The sequence below is a fragment of the Chiloscyllium plagiosum genome, unplaced genomic scaffold, assembly GCF_037043375.1.
Source record: "Chiloscyllium plagiosum isolate Xiang-an unplaced genomic scaffold, Cpla_swu_hap1 HiC_scaffold_45, whole genome shotgun sequence".
NCBI classification, from domain to species: Eukaryota; Metazoa; Chordata; class Chondrichthyes; order Orectolobiformes; family Hemiscylliidae; genus Chiloscyllium; species Chiloscyllium plagiosum.
The window spans coordinates 3,326,290-3,347,688 of record NW_028270183.1 but is presented as its reverse complement, the minus strand read 5'-3'; the positions used below and the strand labels follow the sequence as shown (position 1 = coordinate 3,347,688).

At 44.3% G+C, this 21,399-nt stretch overlaps 1 protein-coding gene across 3 annotated transcripts in view; it reads left to right on the top strand.

The window, feature by feature from the left end:
- Window positions 1-21,399, top strand: part of LOC122552298 (non-receptor tyrosine-protein kinase TYK2-like) — a 148,034-nt gene that overhangs the window by 51,984 nt on the left and 74,651 nt on the right. For all 3 annotated transcript variants that reach the window (XM_087983315.1, XM_087983316.1, XM_087983317.1), the window contains exons 2-11: window positions 2,306-2,504; window positions 3,353-3,476; window positions 5,291-5,432; window positions 6,490-6,653; window positions 7,270-7,648; window positions 8,404-8,586; window positions 11,643-11,800; window positions 13,486-13,609; window positions 16,270-16,474; window positions 17,013-17,131. In XM_087983315.1, the coding sequence (XP_087839441.1) occupies window positions 2,327-2,504; window positions 3,353-3,476; window positions 5,291-5,432; window positions 6,490-6,653; window positions 7,270-7,648; window positions 8,404-8,586; window positions 11,643-11,800; window positions 13,486-13,609; window positions 16,270-16,474; window positions 17,013-17,131 (1,776 nt within the window). In that variant the 5' untranslated portion in view covers window positions 2,306-2,326. The remainder of the gene's footprint in view (window positions 1-2,305; window positions 2,505-3,352; window positions 3,477-5,290; window positions 5,433-6,489; window positions 6,654-7,269; window positions 7,649-8,403; window positions 8,587-11,642; window positions 11,801-13,485; window positions 13,610-16,269; window positions 16,475-17,012; window positions 17,132-21,399) is intronic.

The window sequence follows — 21,399 nt, the reverse complement described above, 5'->3', positions numbered from 1 at the left end:
GCCAAATAGTGTACTCCTGCTTCTATTGCTATGAAACCCTTTGAAATCTGATGCTCCTCTGATTCTGCCTTTTGTACATGCCTGATGTTAATTACTCTAGAACTGTTTTCAGCTGACTGGGTCTTTATCACTGAAATTCTCAACCACTGACTGTTTCGAGAACCTGCTCAAAGTCCACCTGTTTTGTTCAGCTGTCCTAAAATTGCTGTTGTTTGATAATACTCCTGTGTTGAAATTTGGGACGTTTACTATTGAAGGCACTATATTAATTCAAATTATTGTATAGCAGTGCTGTCCAAGACTTGAAACATTTGCACCAAGTAGCAGTGTGGTATAATAAAGCAGAAATGTTTTTCCTTGTACGTTGTATTGGTGTAAAATAGCTGCTTAACTTGTGCACAGGACCATGGATGGTGACAGGTGATACAAGGCTCCAAATGATCAGTGCTGAAAGTGCACAGCAGGTCAGGCAGCATTTTTGGAGCAAGGCTGAGCTCATGTTCCAGGTTGAGGTGTTCTCTTATCAGTCATTTCTGGCTTTAATTTATTCCCAAGGAAAGTTGTCAGTATCTGTTAGATTTGCTTCTCCCTCCACAAACACTGCCAGAGTCTGTCCAACACTATTGTCATAATTTTCCAGCATCATTGTTCTTTTGCGTCCATTTACTGTGTGAATTCTAAGGATTCAGGCTCTGGAGAGTGTGTGAGACTCCTTCTGTGCTCAGCTATCATTTTGAGGTTTTGGATGTGACAGGTTGTTGGTCACTGCTTTGGATGTTTTTCAGTTTTTAACCTCATTTGAATGCTCAAGTCTTGCCTTCCACGTGCACTGTTTCCCTCAGGAGTTTCCTTCAAAACCCACTGCTTAATGAGAATTTGCAGGATAATGCCTAATTTTAATTGCAGTTAATGACCTTCTATTGTGTTAATTTATATGTGCAGTTGGCATACTCTTCACTTTGCCTTTAGAAAAGCAATTTCAGCTGTTCATTTTCATCAATCAAATCTCAATCTTGATGAAACTCAGTGATGTGACAGACTGGTGTAGATCCCAGTTGCCATTGCTTTCCTGAGGTTGATGAAAAGCAGATGCTGAGCCACTGTGCCCCCCATAGGGATGATCAGAGAAGTGATTATTTTTGGGTAGGGTCTAGAAGGAGAGAAAATTCAAGAGCGATTCCAGAGAGACCGGTTGACTGAAGGCTCAACTGCAGAGTGAATGAACGCAATTGGAGCAGAAGTAACCTCCCTTTGTGTAATGCCTGGGACATTCAAGACCTCCCATGGTTCTGTTTGGTTCTTCAGGTTTGTATGTGAGCAGAAACACTGTTCTTGCAGGTGAAATTAATATCTGGAGCACTTAAAAGCTTTGGATTCCTGTCAGGTTGCACATGGAGATGCTAGTTTTGGATGAAATATGGGAAATTGATTTTTTTTTCCCCTGGGAGTTGGACATGCTGCAATGGATCAATTTGATGCTGCTCATTTGTAATGGCTGCCACTCGCTGCATTGCGCCAGGCACACAGTCCTGCTTTAACTGAGGAACTTTGAGTCTTGTGTTCTGTTTGCTATAGTTTATACAGACACTGTTCAAACTGGTTTTGTTTACTGTAGTTTGTTGAGATATTGGTTTGATGTTAAATAAACACTACTTGATGCAAGTTATTAGTGCACAAATAGTGGTATTGTCCCCTGTGGTGACCTGCACCTTTACTGAACTGAGGAATCCCCTTATCCTTCAAAACCAATGGCAGTGCTGATCTTAAAGCACCGTGTCTTCCAATGCTGGGCTCCCTCAAACTGTTCCCTTCAGGAGTGCGGCACGTCCTCGGAATCCCCATGCAGCCACCCAATCTCCCAATGTCAGTGTGGCACTCATCAGGCCCCCTCCCTATGTGTGTGTGTGTCTCTCTCTCTCTCTCTCTCTCTCTCTCTCTCTCTCTCTCTCTCTCTCCCTCTCTCTCCCTCTGTGTCTCTCTCTCTCTCTCTCTGTGTCTCTCTCTCTCTGTGTCTCTCTCTTCTCCCCACCACTCCTGCCTGCCTACCGACCCCACCCACACTACCAACTCCCTTCCCTCACTCCCACCCTCCCGTGGTAATATAGCATTCCCTCGAGAATCCCCAGCTCACCGTACATTTATCCTGACCTAAACCATTTTGCTGTTGTGTGCTTAACTCGTCAGATAAAAATTGAATTCACAATCTCTGCAAAGCAGTGTCCATGCGATGCATTGAGCCAATGATTTGGGGAAAACCTGTTCTTGGTGATGTTATTAAATCCGATGTGATCCCTCTCTGTTCCAGACGACATTTTGAATTGGAAACATGGCACTGTGCCCCTGCACTGTGATGAACTCTGACACCAAGCTGGACGGATGCCACTCTTCAGCGTCAGGCTTGAGGGTACACCTGTACTGGTCAAGCGAAGGTTCACAGGACCTTGTTTTTACCGAGGGGGAGATGGTTGCAGAAGACATATGTATTCTGGCTGCACAGAAATGCTGTAAGGACTATTTAAATTCTCTTTTCAATGTTCCTGGCATGTCTATTACCAAACCGGAGTTAAAGTTTTGTCTCAGTACAATACACCCCTGGAGTATACATTCAGAATAGGAGGCTGTTGACCTAGACCTGGGCTGGCTAATGCTAGTTGGGGCAGGAATAGGGTGGTTACCCCTGAAATGGGAAGACCAAGGCATTAGATGAGGGGTTCCCCCATTGATGTGTGGAGGATACAGCTGCAGTTCAATCAGGTAAACTGACCATGTGTTCACCATGGAGCCCCGGCAATAGTCCATACCTTGGTGAGAATTGGCAGATTCATGGGATTGCTGGCTTGCATGTTTATCTGGTATGCAATAAGGATTAGAAACTGCACAGTTGCAGTGCCTGAACACCAGCTGGTCCCTGCTGCTGTGAAATGCATGTGTGTAGACAGTGGTTAAGAACATGGTTAGGCTAGACTGCCCAATTTACCCATAAGTACTGCCAGAGCAAGCTCTCATGTCTGGGTGCAGCTAAGCAGTTTGAGCCAGTGGAATTGTCTTGTCAGGAAGGCTGGAATATCAACAGGTGAAGAGAACATAACATCCAACCCAGCAGGCAAGAAACAAATCAGAGTGACATCTATTCATCACCAATAGCGGAGCCCACTGGGCTAGCCAATGCAAGTTCCAGTCAGAAGCTGGTCACTCACCCTTGGTCCTATGATGTTGCCGAGACTAACCCTGCCACAAAAAGTAAACTCTGTACCAGGTGTGCTGCTTCAACTCCAAATTAGCACTGATTACCCTGAGAGAAGTTGAAATTATGACCCTAGTAATTTAATTTGTATGTGTTTTTTTTCCCAAGCCATTTCCCCACTGTGCCACAACTTGTATGCACTTTATGACTTAAAAGAGAATCTTTGGTATCCTCCGAATCATATCTTCAAGATTGACAAGGACCTGTGTTTGACTCTGCACTATCGTATGAGGTATGTGGATTGCTCACATGCACCATCAGTTCAGCTCCTTCCTACATCCTGACAAATAAAATCAGGGCTTTCTGAAACCGTGGAATGCAGTGTTGAGACATAGCACCGTGATTTCAAAACCTTCTGCAGTTTTGTCTAAATCTCTCTCCTGGATTTTATTGGGAATGGGCCAACTTTAAATTAATGGGGAAATATCCCCTACAATGCCCTCCTGACCAAGAGATGATGATGAATCATCTCTCAAGGGGAGATGATGGCCTATAGAGAGAGCCATGCAGCATACAAACAGACCCTTCAGTCCAACCAATCCATACTGACCATAATTCCAAACAGTCTCCCTGCCTGCCCTTGGCCCATATCTCTCCAAAAGTTTCTCATTTATGTACTTATCCAAAAGTCTTTTAAACATTGTACCTGCATCCACCACTTTCTCTGGAAGTTCACACCACACATGAGCCACTCTGTTTTTAAAAAAAAAAAATTGCCCCTCATGTCTTTTTTTAAATCTTTCTCCTCTCTCCTTAAAAATATGCCCCCAAGTCTTGAAATCCTCCATCCGAGGGAAAAGACTCTACTATTCATCTTGTCTATTCCCCTCATAATTCTATAAACCTCGATAAGGTCACCCCTCAACCTCCTCCACTCCAGTTTAAAAAAAAAGTCCCAGCCTATCCAGTCTCTCCTTATAAGTCAAACTCTCCATTCCTGTCAACAGCCTGGTCAATCTCTCCTCAACCCCCTCCGACCCAATATCCTTCCTGTAGCAGGATGATCAGAACTGGACACTGCTCCAAAGAAGACCTCACCGACCTCCGCATAACCTCCCAACTCACATCCAAAGGTCTGAGCGATGAAGGCAAGTGTGCTAAATGACACCTTAACCACCCTATCTATACAAGATCAAACTTCAGAGTTATGTACCTGAATCTCAAGGCCTCTGTTCTACAACACTGCCCAAGGCCCTACTTCTAATTGTAGAAGTCCTGCCCTTGTTTGTTGTACCAAAATGCATTACCTCACATTTATCCAAATTAAACTCCATCTGCTGCTCCTCAGGCCATTGACCCAATTGATCAAGATCTCTGTAATCTTCGATAAGCTGCTTTACTGTCCACTATAGCACTAACCATGGTGCCATCTGCTAACCTGTGAGCCATGCCTCTATATTCTCATTGAAATAATTTGACGGGTTGGTATTATTGCTGGACTGTCAATCCACAGACCCAGGCAATGATCTGGGGATCTAGGTTCAAATCCTGCCATGGCAAGTGGAGTTTGAATTCCTTTTAAAAAAAACGGAAGGTAAAGAAACTAATGATGACCATGAATCCCTTGTTGATCGTTGGAAAAATCCATCTGGTTCACTAATGTGCTTTAGGGAAGCAAACTGGGTTGTTACTGGGTCAGGCCTACATGTGACTTCAGACCCACATAACGCGGTTGACTCTTAATTACCCTCTGGGCAATTAGGGGTGGGCAATAAATGCTGACCCAGCCAGTGCTGTGCCCACATCTTGTGAATGAATTTTAAAAAACTATGAATGCTGGAAATGAGTAGGAGATTGTTAGGATTTTGCTTTTGGACATTTAAGCAGAGCCCCACAATATCCCATCTTTCCCTGACCAGTTGCCTGAATGGTTTACCATTTTGGGCTTTAATTCTCGATGTGCACAGCTCTTGCTCATGGATACTTGTCAGCTTCACCTGTGACTGAAGCCAATCACAGGGAGGTAAGCAGTCAGACACTGTCCACTCACTGTCTAGGCTGCAGCAAATCTCATGTTTCCTTCATCACTGTGCCTTTTGCCTGTAGGTTTTACTTTAAGAACTGGCATGGCATGTCGGAAAAGGAACCTCGGGTATACCGGTGGACACCGAAAAGGAATGACTGTGAGAAATTTGACCAAGGCAGCCCTCTGTTTGACCACATGTCACTCAATTACATCTTCTCACAGGTGGGCAGTGTTTCCATTAAGGTTTTTGCAATCCATAATTTAGTTGTGGGTGCATGGAGAGGTCTGTTTCCCTGTGGCACACTTGCTTTGTGTGAGGTATTGGCACCAGCACATGAACTCCTCAAATCTGTGCTTTCTCAATCCTTCCTTACCTCTATCTGTGTGTGCAGAGCATTGTCATACATCTTACTCTGGAAGATTTTCTTGACTGTTGGATATTTTTTTAATTCCAGACAGGTTTTTTCAAGCTGAATATAATTTCTGTTTATGTTCTGTAAGCAATCAACCCTGAAAAATATCACAACTTGAATAAAAGTGATTCTTGGTTTGCAAAGAATGGTGCATTTATTAGTTAGCAAAATGCTTACCTGTGAGCTTGTACAGTAAAGACAATCAGATTTGCTGTCATGGTTACTGAGAAAGTTGTCCATTTTACTGAGACCCAATACAGATACAGATGTAGAATTTATTTTCAGCAGAACACTGACTCCTGTCAGGAACGTGGTTCCACTGTGACTGTCCATTGAGATTTTACCCCAATGGTCCCGAAGTATAAATTCTATTTGTCCCATTAATGCTGCACCACCCTATTGTGACTGACTGAAGCTGGTCATAAAAAGATGTGGTTCTCTTGTCATTCTTTGATTGAATTGTCAAGATTGCTTTTCAATTGGCCCATGCAGTTCCACTGAGTACATTATCATGCACACCCTCCAGTGCCAGAGATGTAGTGCTTTTCGATAGAGGTGTGGCTATGGTTCAACACTTGGTAAAAAGCTGGGGATTCTGCAGCAGTTTGGACCCAAATTAGCCCTTCAAACAAGTAGCCCCAAAAATAGATGAACCAATCATTTATAATTGTGGGATCTTGCTATGTTAAAACTGACTTGCTGACAAAACTACAGGTTAACAGGCTTCAAAATAATTTCTGAGATGTATTTGTTATTTATTTGAGAGCTGTGATTAAGATTTTGTTTTAACTACTGGCAATTGATTGCAATCTCTCTGGGGTTGTTTATTGGAGGATGGCTGATCAATGCTGTTCCTGTGTTTCCAGGGCAAATATGATTTTGTTAATGGCATCGCTCCTCTCAAAGAGCCACAGAATGAGCAGGAATTACATGTCTTCCAAAATGAGAGTCTGGGAATGGCTGTGCTGCATCTTTCGTATATTGCGGTCCTGAGTGGACGCTCACTTAGTGAAGTGGCCAAGGAAATAAGGTGTGTGAGTCAGCAGCTGTAAGTCTGTCTGAATTGATAACATGGCAGAATGCCGTCCCATTATTCCATGGAGGCATTTGGAAGAGCCCAGATGCTGGAAAATTGATTGAGGTGTTTGTGTGCTGTAAATATCAACATGAAGATGTGGTGTGTTTTCCATCTTTGGGGTGATGTTGTTACATTGGGAGGAGGGAGATGGAAGGGAACAACAGGACAAAGCCTTCCCTGTGGAGATTCCACATGGGTGGTGAAAGGCTGCCATACAGAATGAGCATGGAGGAAGGGGTTTGGGGGCCGCTGAGAAATCTGGAAATCCGTTCAGACATGGACATTTGTATGTTATGTGCTGGGATAATAAATAGCTTACAATGTGCTTGCACATGTCCTTTTCATAAGTTTGCATTCTCCTTTCATCTTTATTTCTGCTCCCTACCGACACAGAGAGGGCAAGGTGGAGAGAGAAATAAGGAGGTTTTTAAAGGCATCTGCCAGGCTTGCCAGTCTGTGGAAGCCCAATGAAGGATGCAGCAGCTGTCATAGTGGTGAGGATTTTGTGGTAATGCCTTTATCTGCTTGCTGACACTGACCAGCTTTTCTCTCTCCTTCTCTTTGTCAGCTTTAAGGGGTGCATCCCAAAGACATTCCGTGCAAAAATAGACAGGTGCAATGCCCTGACCAAGATCCGGCTGAAACGTGGCTTCCGGAAGTTTGTGAGGAGCTTCCACTTGCCTGTGGTTGGTTCAGGGAAGGTGATCCAGCACGACATTATATTCAAATACCTCTCTACCCTGGAGAACCTTTGCACCAACTTCGGAGGCGAGATCTTCCATGTCTCGTATTTGGAAGTGCTTCCAGAAAGTAGCAGGACCCCATACATAAACAATCGGAATTACCTGCAGCCCACGGAGAATATCATCTGCCCCACATTACCTACCCAGGAATATGAAGTGCTGGTGACTGGGACAGAGGGAATTCAGTGGAGAATACTCAAGAAGGTGAACATGGATACTGTATCTGACCACCACACCTTCTTCCTTCTCTTCTGTCTCCTTCTCTCTCTGCTCTTCTCTTTCTCTTGTCCACGCTTCTCTCTCCCATCTCCCCTTCTCCCAGGGGCCTTGCAAGTACTGCTATTGTTCTTCTGTCGTCTTTACTGAAAGGTCAACACTGTCATTGCAGCAAATACTAAATAAAATTGATAGCATGTCTCTCTCAGCAATAGAGCACTGAATAATAATAGTGTATGCTCTACAGAACTCCAGTTCAGAACAGGAAAATTTTCCTGTTCCTTGGATGCTGTCTGAACTGCTGTGCTTTCCCAGCACCAATCTAATCCAGAATCTGTTTTCCAGCATCTGCAGTCATCGTTTTTATCTACAGAACTCCAGACAAACTGAAATCTGATGACTTGTTTGTCCCTTCACAGACTTTCAGGAGGTCAGTGGGGCATTGGTGTCCAAGCCTTAGAATAGAGCTACCTTGACCTTCATATTCCAATAGCACTGATAAGGAGTTTGCTCACTGCCCTTGATAGGTTCCTCCCACCTCGTTTGTTGAATCGCATATTTGCACGTATAAGGGCTGGTGGGGATGAATGGGGTGACGTTGCTCTGGTTTTCTTCTCCCTCTTCCATGGATGTTATTTTGTCCTTTCATCCTTTGACGTACCGGCCATTCTGATGACGAAGTTCAGGCGAAACAATTCAAGGATTATGTCGTAATAATTGTGATGGTCTTTTATTTTAACTAGCCTGCACCCCTCAAAAAGACCGGCTGGAAGGGCAAACCAGCAGACAGTGGCAGTGGCAAGTCGAGTGAAGCGGTTGAGTTCACTGAGAAGCCATATTCGCACTTCTGTGATTTCAAGGAGATTACACACTTGGTCATCTCTGACTGCAGGGTCAGTGTTCACAGACAGGATAACAAGTGTCTGGTGAGTAACCTTCTGCACTCTACCTTCCTCTTTGTCCATTTGCTGCTGTCTGTTGTCGCGTACTGTTTTGGTCACCCACTGGCTTAGTGCCCTGGGGCATGTGGAAGGTTTTTTGGAGTGAGCTCAGTTCTGCTCTCACATTACAGAGTAACCTCGATTATCTGAGTGACATGAGTGGGCAGTATTTCGTTCGCATAATTGATTATTTGGTTAATCAATTAAATGCCTTTCCTCTGGAGCTCTGAGCTTTTTTAAGTTGGCTCCCTGTCCAAGGGGAGGGACCAGCACACTGCACACGAGCACAGGGGGGTGTTGGGACAGCTGGACTGGGCACCAACAAGACTGCTGATGCTGCACGCGCATGAACGCACAAAATGTTTTACTGCAACATTTTGCCCCGTACAGGGCACTGTTGGAGAGATTATCTGGGGAAGTGGGGGGGGGGGGGTTTAGGGTATGCCCCTCTGTAAAACTGCAGGTAAAGTGTGTGGGGAGAGAGGGAGGGTGGGAGGTCAGTCTTTTGGAGACAGTGCCTGTTTAATCACCGTAAACAAAACTCGCAATCAGTGTTCGAAACACATCTTTGGGATTGCGCGATCTCCTTCAGATAATCCGGTATTTGGATAATTGATATTCGGATAATCGCGGTTCCTCTGTACACACCCACCATTCTCACTGGCATCACTGGATTGTCATAACATTTGGCAACTTGTGCTGGCCCTCTGACTTCCCCATTAGAACAATTGACTACATTGTTACCTTGTGGTATTAAAGCTGGGGCCTTGCTGGTCTGCCTGGCTTAACTTGTCTTGATTAAGACCACTGAATGAAGAGTGACAGTGGTTCCTGGTCTTTGGGGGGGGGGGGTGGTTCTGTGCTTCCCACATTGAAGAGAGGACAGTGTTGAGGAGGGGGGGCAACTTGGAGACTGGTTGGGATGGAAGCCATGGAGTGAGTTTCCTTGTCCTTATTTGAGACCAAAGGAAAAGAATGAAAAGGTAAGGTTTTTCTCTCTGTTGGAAAAGTTTCCATTCATTCTGAAATGAAAGTTATTGGTGAAAGATCACTGTTGTTTTGAACATTTTGAAGTAGACGTGAAGCTAAGCCCTGTAGGGTTGGTTTGAAATCAATGCCTCCTTTTGTTTTACAAACTGGAGCAGTTATCAGTTATCCCTGTGATTGGATATGCCGGTGGTAAATGATTACAGGGCAAGAGGAGCTTCATTTCACTTGATTACAGAAGGAATGTGGGAGGGAGAGACAAACCAGGTTTTATTGTTTTATATGCCTGAATTTGTGCTGCTTTAGAGCTACAGTTAGAGATTTCTGCTCACAACAAAGCTTTCTGACTTGGCAAGGTTCTCATGCTGCCCCTTGGTTTGCTGATCGTAAGATCACTTCTGCAAAAACCATTTGGTCCAATTAGACTTGTCCTCGCACATTATGAAGCCTGAAGAAAATGTTTAAGCATTTTCTTAAACAAGTCAGAGTGTACCTGAGGGAATGCACAGAACAAATAAAGATTCCAATCTGAAGGTTGCAGATTTAGTCCTGTCCTGTCTTCGGTTGGTCTTTCTCACTGGGGCTTGTCAGGCAGTCTAATTAACTTGGGAAGATGATGAACCCAAGTTCCTGTTTGTGACATTGTGGGAAATATACATAGAAACCAAGCTGAGATGTGGATGCTGCTTCACAGCAGAGCTGCAGGTGGTCAGAACATAAAAACTTTAAAGTATGATATTCCATTCCTCTGATTTGAGCATCCCTGTTTTTATTTGATGGTGAGAGTGCCTTCAACCAAAATTCCAGAACGGCTTCAAAAATCCGCCAATCTCTCTCCGCTCTTGAAGATAAACATTTTTACCAAATAAACTCTTAGATCTAAAGTTAATGATCCTGCAACCATTATTGTTTTTGAAAGCGAGTTCCAAACATCAAAAGTAAGCTGGATAACCTGGAGTTTTTCCCCCGGAGCACAGGAGGTTGAGAGGTGACCTTCGAGGAGTGTATGAAATTCTATGGGGAATAGATAAGATGAATGACCAAAGATCTTTTCCCTTGGGTGGTAGAGTTCAAAACTAGGGGGTGTATTTTTAAGGTGAGAGGACAAAGTTTTTAGAAAGGACAGGAGGGCAACCTTTTCAGTGGTTGGGTGAAATGAACTTCCATGGATGGAGGTATAGTTATACATTTAAAAGAAATTTGGATCAGCACATGGCTGGTCAAGGTTTGAAGGGATATGGGCTAAACTCCAGCAAGTGGGACTAGATTAGTTTGGGAATGTGGTTGGCTTGGGAGAGTTGGGTCAAGAGATCTGTTTCCATTCGATATGATGCAGACTCTGTCCACTACCCTGTGTGTGTCGAAGTGCTTCCTAACATCTCTCCTGAATGGTGTGGCTCTAATTCTCAGACAATGCTCCCCAGTTCCAAAATCCCCAGCCAGTGGGAACAGTTTATTTTATCTACCCTGTCTTTTCCTGTTAATATCTTGAAGATTTGTTCCAATTGCCCCTTAGCCTTCTAAATTCTAGAGAAAACAGGCCTAATTTGTACATTATCTTCTCAAAACTAACCTCGATCCAATTTCCTGGCTCCTTCAAGCTCCTTTCCATCGTAACCTTTGAAAATTAGATACGTGTTTTCAAAATCCCAACTTGGAGAATTCAGAGATATTGTCAGTTGTGATGGAGTCTGAATCAAGTTTTCAGATGTAACTATGTGGGAAAGCTGTTAACAGCATGTTGTTCAGGAACCCCAGTCAATACTGAAATGGTTCTGGGAGTCCCTCACAAATGCTGATCCTTTGGCGATCCAAAAGATACCTACCTGCTTGAGGGCCAACAGTAATACCATTGCAGAATATATTTCGCGTCAACTAGCTAGAAGACCTAGCTGGTAATTGAACTAAAACAGAATAAGACAGGTTGGACACAGTTGTAGAGATGGTGTCCTGAAAGGATGACGTCAGGACAAATTTGCGACCTTCCTAGGTTAGATTCACCTTCTATCCAGTCTTCAGATGCAATACTAAAGCTCATTTTTTTTAATCTGTAGGACCTTGTATTGCCCTCACACAAGCAAGCACTGTCCTTTGCAGCACTGATAGATGGCTACTCTCGCCTGACCACTGATTCTCACCACTACCTGTGTCATGAGGTTGCTTCTCCACGTGTTGTGCTGAGCATCACCAGTGGCATCCATGGACCAATGCAGTAAGTTTCAGCTGAGCAGAGTTAACCCTGATCTGTTCTTTTTCTTTCAGCATGTTTGTTGGTGTGGACAACAGAAACCTTTCCATAAGGTCGCAGTAATGCTGCCTGTATACTGTCCTTTTCAGACACTCCCAGGACACATAGAAAATATGTTTGGTTGCATTGTTCAGTGCCTTTGCCACTGTCCCCAGCAAACACTTCCAAACAAGGTACAATGCAGAGTTAGGTACAGAGTAAAACTATGGCAAAAGTGTGGACTGCAGATGCTGGAAATCAGAGTCTACATTAAAGTGGTGCTGGAAAAGCACAGCTGGTCAGGTAGCATCCAAGGAGCAGGAAAATCGAATGAAGGCCCTTCATTCCTGATGGGTTTTTGCCCAAAACGTTGGTTTTCCCACTCGGATGCTGCCTGACTGGCTGTGCTTTCCCAGCACCTCACTAATGTAGACAGAGTAAAGCTACCTCTATCCCTTCCCCATCAAACCCTCCCAGGATATGTACACATAGGGTAAAGTTCCCTCGACTCGGTCTGAAACGTATACCTTGTAATTAACCACAGAAGAGCATTCTTGCACCATGGTCGTTTTAATTGATCAGGACAGAAGACTTTGCAAAATCGTTTTGAAGTGATTTTTCAGAATGTGGACAGTGCCCTCATGAGTTACTCGGCAGTGAATTGTAGTGAGACTGAAGTGACATGTGCCAGTCAGTGTAAAGATGACTTGCACTCTTCCCTGAAAAATACCTTTTGACAATGCACTGCCAACTCTGGTGCTAACCTGTAAATCACCAGGATTATTGCTCAGCTGGTCTGTCAACTCCAGCACATTGAGATGTGCCCTTACTTCAATAACCAGTGTGAGCCAGTACTTGCAGAAGCAGACAGAGGCTTTGTCAGCTTGGGATGATTTCCACCAACTGCGATCTTCTGGATTTCACTGAACCCTGAAGTGAGAAGGTGTGTTTCTGATCTCTGCATCTCCCAAGTCCCAGTCCCTTACTCCCAGTTCAGTTTGTAGTTCTGTCCACTGTACCACCTACTCCACGCAACATTCCTATAACGCCACCTCTTGTAACTTGTGTTCCTTATTGATAACCCATGTCAATAATACACCAGGAAATTCAAGGCTAGCATTTGCCAGTATCACTCATCCCCCTAATTAACATGTCTCTGTTTATTCACTTTGTAAATCCCAGTCAAGATTTGAGGGGTAGGAAAAACAATTCTGTCAGCATTGGACCTCAAGTTTGTTTTGGAGAGAATTATATTCTCTTCCTTTAGAGAGAATTTTGGCCCCATATTGATCTCTCAGACTTGGAGAAATAAACGCAGTTGATCCAGAGAAATGGTACTCTGTGCATAACTGCATGTACAGCTTGTTAGAATGCATTGTTTACCTTGGGCTTGGTCTTCTCCCACTTTATTTTCCCCATCTTCCCCTTGGTAAGGGTACAGTGTGATTGTGTGCCATTGTGTGATGGGATACATTGTGATACATGGTGCAATATGGTACAATATGCCACAGACCGTTACGCAGTGTTTTAGTATCGTTACTCAGAGGTTTTAACATTGCGAACAATTGGCAATCCATTTATAGTTCAATTCCTTGTGTGTGAGAGATGTAAAGGAATAACTGTGGGAAAAGGAAGAGACATTGAACCTTTGCTTCATTGTTTCCCCACAGACCACACTATGTCACTAATAAACTCCGTCGAGAGGATAACAAGGAGGGGCTGTATGTGCTGCGGTGGAGTGCTTTAGACTTCAGTAAGATTATCATGACAGTTGTCAGTAAGGAAAAGCCTGAGGTATGTAAACACTTGGTGCAAATCTCGAATTTATAAACCGCAATGTAATAAGCTACTTGGGATTGTATTGGCATGATTCTGTGGAGTGTAAATGTTGGAATGGGGTGGGGGTGGGGTGGAGTGGGGAGGTAGTGGTGTGTCTGTCTGTGTGGAATATACTGGGATGGGGGGGGGGTTATGATTTATTTGCCATCTGCTGTTGCCCAGCTGGGGAAGCAGTACAGACCATCATCATGCAGCAGGGGGACCAGGAAGGTGAGGACAGAAACCACTGATAGCCACCCTGCTGTTTCATCCGGCTGCTCAGGCCATGGATATGAAGCAGTGGATCACCATTAGGTTCCTGTTAGGCAGGAGTCTGAGGTTACCACAGATAGATGGGAATATTGAATTTGAAGCAAAAACAGGATCTTATTGAATGGCAGGACAGGCTCAAGAACCTGAATGGTTGTCATCTCCTGAATCTTCGTTTACTGCGAGTGACTCAGCAAGTTTGAACATATAAGATTGGTCAACAACTGCCTTGCTTTCTCAATTGCTCAGAACTTGAGGGATGGTGGTTCTTGGCCGTTTACATGTGATCGTCACAGGGTTCCACATACAATTTGTCCCGCCCTAATTTCTTGTCCTCAAGAATATACACTGCGTTATGTGCAATATAACGCAAGTACAGGCTAAATTAATAAATTCACTTAGCTTCATGCCGCTTCTCATTAAAAGGACTTTCTCCTCAAAAGGCAATATGCACATAATGGTGTAATCACATAATAATGTATCAGTGTAATGGTGAAGACAGCACAGCTGAAGAGTGCTAACTAAACAGGAATGCTCGATGGTGGGAGCGGAGCCAGAAAGTACTAATGGCTTTGCTGTTAAACATTAATGGAAATGGGGCCTCTTCAAAATTGTTCCACAAAGCTTTTCTTTTACAATAAAATCACAACATTAATGGAGGCAGGAATTGGGTGGCAGGGTGTTAAAAGGCCAAAGCTTTCCCTGAGTTACATTAGGGTCACGAATTCCTGTTATATAAAAAAAAGCATTGCTTATCAGTTGGCCTCGTTAGTGTTTCGCAGTGCACCCCGACACACACACCCAGAGAGAGACAGACACACAACCCCTCCCTGCCCTTGCCAAAACAACGGAGTCATCTTTGGCTGTGGTTCTGATTACCCGTACTTCTGGGTTACTTACATTTGGAAATATCAGAAACCTGAAGAAGCATGAAAACGTTATGCCATTTATTAGTAAGGCTCCTCACATTAGCAAGTGAACAGGAAGAATTGCTTTGGAATAGAGAGAGAATCTGCTGGAAATCGTTGTGACAGGAGAAGCAGTGTTAACATTTCAGGTTAAGGATCTTGAAGAGTTGATATTGTGTTCGGTATAGATCTCAGGCCTGCCAGAGGCGACTGGTAAACCAGTACTTTCGGTTAAATTTGTATGATTATCTTGCGTGCTTGAAAATAAAATGACTGAGACGAGCTCATTTTATGGCATTAAGGCTTTGGTTAATATGTTGTGGGTTAGTTTTCATTCAGGTAAATGATAACAGCATGATAGGATCAGGCTGCACAATGCAGGCTTTTGTAAGCACAGTAAATACTGCTTTCCCTCACTGCTCTTGGGTTCTATATAACAGAAAACTCTGAAAGTAAACAATGACTTGTGTGTGTGAAAGAGGATAGATTTGCATTTCAATTACCATACCAGAAGGGGCATATGTTAAATGTAAATCTCTGAACTTATACTGAGAAAAGTTACACGTTTTTGCACTTGTATCCATGGAGAGCAGTGATTGGTGCTGTGCAGGAATACTCTGTCTGCCCTTGGTCTGCGGCATTCCCAATGTCATGAATAATTATCGCTTTTCCTTTCTGCTGCTGTTGACTGAGGGGCATCCATTAGAACTGTCTGTTTAGTGGTACCTCTGGATTAGTCACAACCAGCAACACACCAACTCCACCAGTGAGTTCCCCAAGAACACAGCTTGCTCTCTGCTGCTGGACTCGGACCCAGAGGAACCGGTCTCACTTCCTGTTCCTCTCTTTCACAGCTGAACCTGTGAGGTCATTTCAGCACTCCCTGAGCTCCAAGACTTCACTCAGTTTATCTTGCTCTTGTCCACAAATATAGAATCCTTCCAGTGTGGAAACAGGCCATTTGGCCTTTCAAGTCCAAACCGAACCAGTAACATTTAATTTAGCAGGATGAAACCAGTTGTGTAAACAATTGGGTTAATAATTACTCTGATCAATTGAGATGATTTCAGACTGGGCTCTGAAAGGGCCAGTAATCTGTGATAGTCACATGTGTTCCCATGAAAATACATGTGCAAAATGAGGTAAGTGTAATTTTCAATAATTTGTGGATGTTCACACTGCATCCCCTTAGCTACTTGTGTTCAGTCAAACCCCACCCCAGCCCAGCCCATGACCTTGCATTCCCTGTTGTAGGAGTGAGTGCCTTTCTGGCCTGTTACCCTTCATTGCTGTAGTATACTGATGTAAGTTGTGAATCTTTGCTGCTCAGAGTGATTTGCCTGACAAAGCAGCTCAGGAGAGGATTATCAGATTCCTTATTAGAAGAGGAAGAATGTTTTTCAGTATTGAATGCAAGTTTTCCTGTCCAGCACTGACCTTGTTATGTTTCACTTGCAGTTTGAATTATTGAAAGGTTCTGGGAGTTTTCAGGACATGAAGCAGTTTCAGATTGAGAGGAAGGCCCCAAATGCCTATGTGCTGCAGGGATGGGAGCGGTCTTTCCCCAGTGTGAAGGAGCTCCTCGAGAGCCTCAAGGGCTGCCTGCTGAAATCAGGCAACGAGAGCTACATGGTCAAAAAGTGTTGCCCGCCTCTTCCTCATGGTAAACAGCAACGTCAGACTTGTGTACTTTTCCTCCTTGTGCTCTTCTTGTATTCTTTACAGTTATGCACCCCCATAGCTGGGAGGGCACTGCCAGAGCTGATGTGGAATTGCAGTTAATGATTCTCCTGTTTTCCCTTGAACAAGAGTTTGACAACATCTCTCAGTCTCCCAAAGGCATGTCTGTCATTTCTTTGAGATCATACCCACCCCGAGGACCACTTGTAACTCGGGGCTCCTCAATTCACTCACTCCTCCCATCTGATTCCCTGTCAGAGGGTTCCACTCAGCTTCCTTTAGATTGCACTGAGCACTCTTATCCTGAGTAGGTATGTGCAAATTCTCAATTCCCTTTCGCAGTCCCTACCGTTTCAAACTCGACTATACTCCCAACTCCCCCTCAGATTGCAGACACTGTTGCACCCTGTTTCCCCTCTCCCTCCGATTGTAAATGGTGCTTCAACACCCTTCTTAGTTTGAAAGCTGTAAAAACCCGATTATAGATTTTTTGGCAGTGTGCACTCTGTTTTGCCTTTCAGAATTCTCCAATCTCCTCATCACGAAGAATGTGAAGGACAGTGATGTGCGACCACTCACAGCTCAGTTAAATCTGAGCCAGCTCAGCTTCCATCAGATAAGGAAGGAGGAAATCATTCAGGTGAGTTTGTTATCATGCAGTGTGTTTCCAAGCTCCGTTTGCCTTCCCACTCCTTACTCTGAGTCTGGGCTGTTGTGACCAACCTGGATGGATGTGGGAAACTGCCTCCATGATCTATGAAGACTCACTCTCTTGTACATCTCACACCATAGGGGAGTGACAAGACCCACATATCATTGACTTGAAAAGTTGCAAATTATTGGTGATTGGCAAAGATCATTCAACCCATCTTCTTTGATCCAACCACATTGTCCCTAATCCTTCCCACTGGAGTATCCAGTTCTTTCATCCCTGGCTGGGATGTTGTTGTGACTGCAAGCAGGAGATGCCTGGCCTCTCCCAAGTGCAACACTGAGAATATTGTAAGGCTGGCTAACTTTGACTCTGTCTTTACAATCTCTTGTATCTTGAGTTCTGAAGAAGGGTCACTGGATCTGAAATGTTAACTCTGCTTTCTGTCCACAAATGCTGCCAGGGCTGTTGAGATTTTCCATCTATTTCTGTTTTAGTATTTATATCTTGATTTCTGCTCAGGTGTTTCATTCAGAAGTTGAAAAGCCCATCTCATTTTATTCCCTCATCTCACAGCTCTCACTGAGACAAAAGTATAAACCTTTCGTTCCCTGAATTGTTCCTTTTAAAGATTGTCATACTGGGTTTACAAGTTTATCAATGCTGAATGATGTTTGTGTGCATTTGTTTTGATGTTTCAGTAAATAGAGATAAGCATTTTGAGATAAAGGCACTAGCTTTGTACACTGGGTTTCCCCCAGGCAAGTGCAGGGCCAGAATACTGTTGATGAGGTACTGTTATTTTTGTGGTTTAACTCCTCTGGTTTAATGTGATCAGTGACAAAAACATTCTGGTTCATCATTGGACGCACACTAGAATAGAATGCTTTTGTTTCGTAATCCAAGGTGGTCATGTTCACTGCCATCTCCAAACTGGGTTCTGATTTTCTTCATGATCGCTCTGTTTTTCTCCCATCTTGCAGCTATCAGGTCCTTGTTGTGCAGGACCAGTCAGCCTGTGACCACTGTCTGCAAGGTCATGTTGTCCACGTGTAAGCCAGAGTGTGGAGTGTCAACAGCTGTTTGTCCACAGCTGAACTCAATCCTGTTCTCTCCGAATATATGATCAGGATGATTGGATATCGTGTGCTTGGTGTGCTCCTGCTCCCTGATCTGTCGAGAGCTCAGGCCTGTTTTACTCCTCCTTTAGGATTGAGGCTAACACATTTGAGAGTTTGTACTAGCTCTTTACATAGTTGTACATTTTAATTTTATTGTACACTTTGGAAACTCATGGCTCCAGAAATGCTGACCAATTCATTATTAACTACCTTCATGGAGTCAGAGAGATGTACAGCATGGAAACAGAACTTTCGGTCCAACTCGTACATACAGACCAAATCTGCCATGCCACTAAGTCAAAATCCAAGCATTAAAATCAGTGTTGTGGTTCTGTTCACCGAGCTGGGAATTTGTGTTGCAGACGTTTCATCCCCTGTCTAGGTGACATCCTCAGTGCTTGGGAGCCTCCTGTGAAGCGCGTCTGTGATGTTTCCTCCGCCATTTATAGTGGTTTGTATCTGCCGCTTCCGGTTGTCAGTTCCAGCTGTCCGCTGCGGTGGCCGGTATATTGGGTCCAGGTCGATGTGCTTATTGATTGAATCTGTGGATGAGTGCCATGCCTCTAGGAATTCCCTGGCTGTTCTCTGTTTGGCTTGTCCTATAATAGTAGTGTTGTCCCAGTCGAATTCATGTTGCTTGTCATCTGCGTGTGTGGCTACTGAGGACCGACACGAAACGACACGACCAGCTATCCTTAGTAGCCACACGCAGATGACAAGCAACATGAATTCAACTGGGACAACACTACTATTATAGAACAAGCCAAACAGAGAACAGCCAGGGAATTCCTAGAGGCATGGCACTCATCCACAGATTCAATCAATAAACACATTGACCTGGACCCAATATACCGGCCACTGCAGCGGACAGCTGGAACTGACAACCGGAAGCGGCAGATTCAAACCACTATAAATGCCGGAGGAAACATCACAGAAGCGCTTCACAGGAGGCTCCCAAGCACTGAGGATGTCACCTCAACAGGGGACGAAACGTCTGCAACACAAATTTCCAGCTCGGCGAACAGAACCACAACAACGAGCACCCGAGCTACAAATCTTCTCACAAACTTTGAACACCTACGGGCGAAAGACGCTAAGACAAGCCAGGAAATGGGAATCCTGTGCCAACCGCCTTAGCGCCACATACGAACAACTCCGGTTCCTGCATGAATGCCGAAAGAATCGAATCCTTCCACCATGTGTCAGATACAGACCACCAGTCAACAATCCACAAGCCAGAGACACAGCCAGACAGAACGGATTCAGGATGATCCAGGTAATGATTACAGACGCTCACAACAGACTTCACAGATACAGACAAGAAATTGCGTGCCAAAAATCGTTAATTTCAAAAACCACCAATCAGGAATGGACCCGGACCATAGAACAGGCCGTCACCATAGGACAGAACAGGACCACACACCACAAAAAAACGGCACTAAAAGAAAAAATGGCCAAACTAACACACAACAGAGAGGACACCACAACACACACCTGGATTAGAAACCTCTCCCACAGACAGCTCACAGACACGGAAAGAACAATACTGGCCAAGGGACTCGACGACAATCACAGGGACGCCAAGACAACAGACTTCCTGGCAGAACTAGAATGCACACTCAGGAACAGTGGACTGACAAAAGAGACACAACAAACAGTGAGACAGAGTATCATACCTCTGATAACAAGGAAAAGACAAACACATAACCTCAACACCAAGGAGAGGGGAGCACTAACATCACTAAGAAACGATAAGAACATAATCACACTACCAGCAGACAAAGGCAGAATGACGGTCATCCTGGACAAAGCAGAGTACATCCAAAAAGCGCAACAACTACTTGCAGTTACCAACACCTACCAAAAGAGGGAGTTTGACCCCACCCCACAGCTCACCAATAGGATAAACAACACACTGAGGAACCTACAAAGAAACGGACAGATAACCAGGTCTGACCTACAGAGAATGAAACCTGAAAGCAACAACACCCCCAGATTCTGTGGACTACCTAAAGTGCACAAACCAGACATCCCACTCAGACCCATAGTGTCACTACCAGGGACACCATCACACAAACTGGCTAAAGAACTACAACAGAAACTGAAACACCTGATCAGCGGATCCAGATACTCTATACAGTCAACACAGGAATTCTTGGACATCATCAGAAATATAGACATAGACAAGGAAGAAACCATGGTCTCATTCGATGTAACGGCACTGTTCACCTCTATCGACAAAACCCTAGCCAGAGAAACAATAGCCAACCAGCTGGACATACAGAACAGACAACAAGACGGGGAACCTATTAACAAAGACTGCATACTCAAACTACTGGACCTGTGCCTCACAACACACTTCACATTCAACAACCAAATATATGAACAAATCAACGGCACACCCATGGGCTCACCCATCTCTGGACTCCTAGCAGAAGCGGTAATGCAAAGATTAGAACAAACAGTCTTACCGTAAATTCAACCCAAACTCTGGGTCATATATGTAGATGACACCTTTGTAATCATTAAAAACACAGAAATAGAGAACACACACCGGATCATCAACGCCACACTCACAGGAATCCGATTCACTAGAAAGGAAGAAAAGGACAACCGACTCCCATTCCTAGATGTGATGGTACAGAGAACACCGAATGAAGAATTCACCACAAAGGTATACAGGAAAGCCACACACACAGACCAAGTCCTGAACTACGAAAGCAACCACCCCAACACACACAAAAGAAGTTGCATCAAGACACTATTCAAAAGGGCCACAACACACTGCAGTACACCAGAACTGCAAAAAGAGGAAGAAGAACACCGAGACAATGTATTCGCCAAAAACAGATATCCCCGCAATTTCATCAGCAGATGCCGAAGGGAAAGACAACGGAACGAGGACCTGCTGCACCCAAAGGACTAGCCACGCTACCATACATCAAGAGCATTTCCGAACTGACAGTCAGACTACTGTGACCACTAGGACTCATAACAGCACACAAACCAACAGCCACTCTCAGACAACAACTCACCAGAACGAAGGACCCGATACCCAGCATGAGCAAAACCAATGTAGTGTACAAAATCCCATGCAAGGACTGCACAAAACACTTCCAAGGACAAACAGGAAGA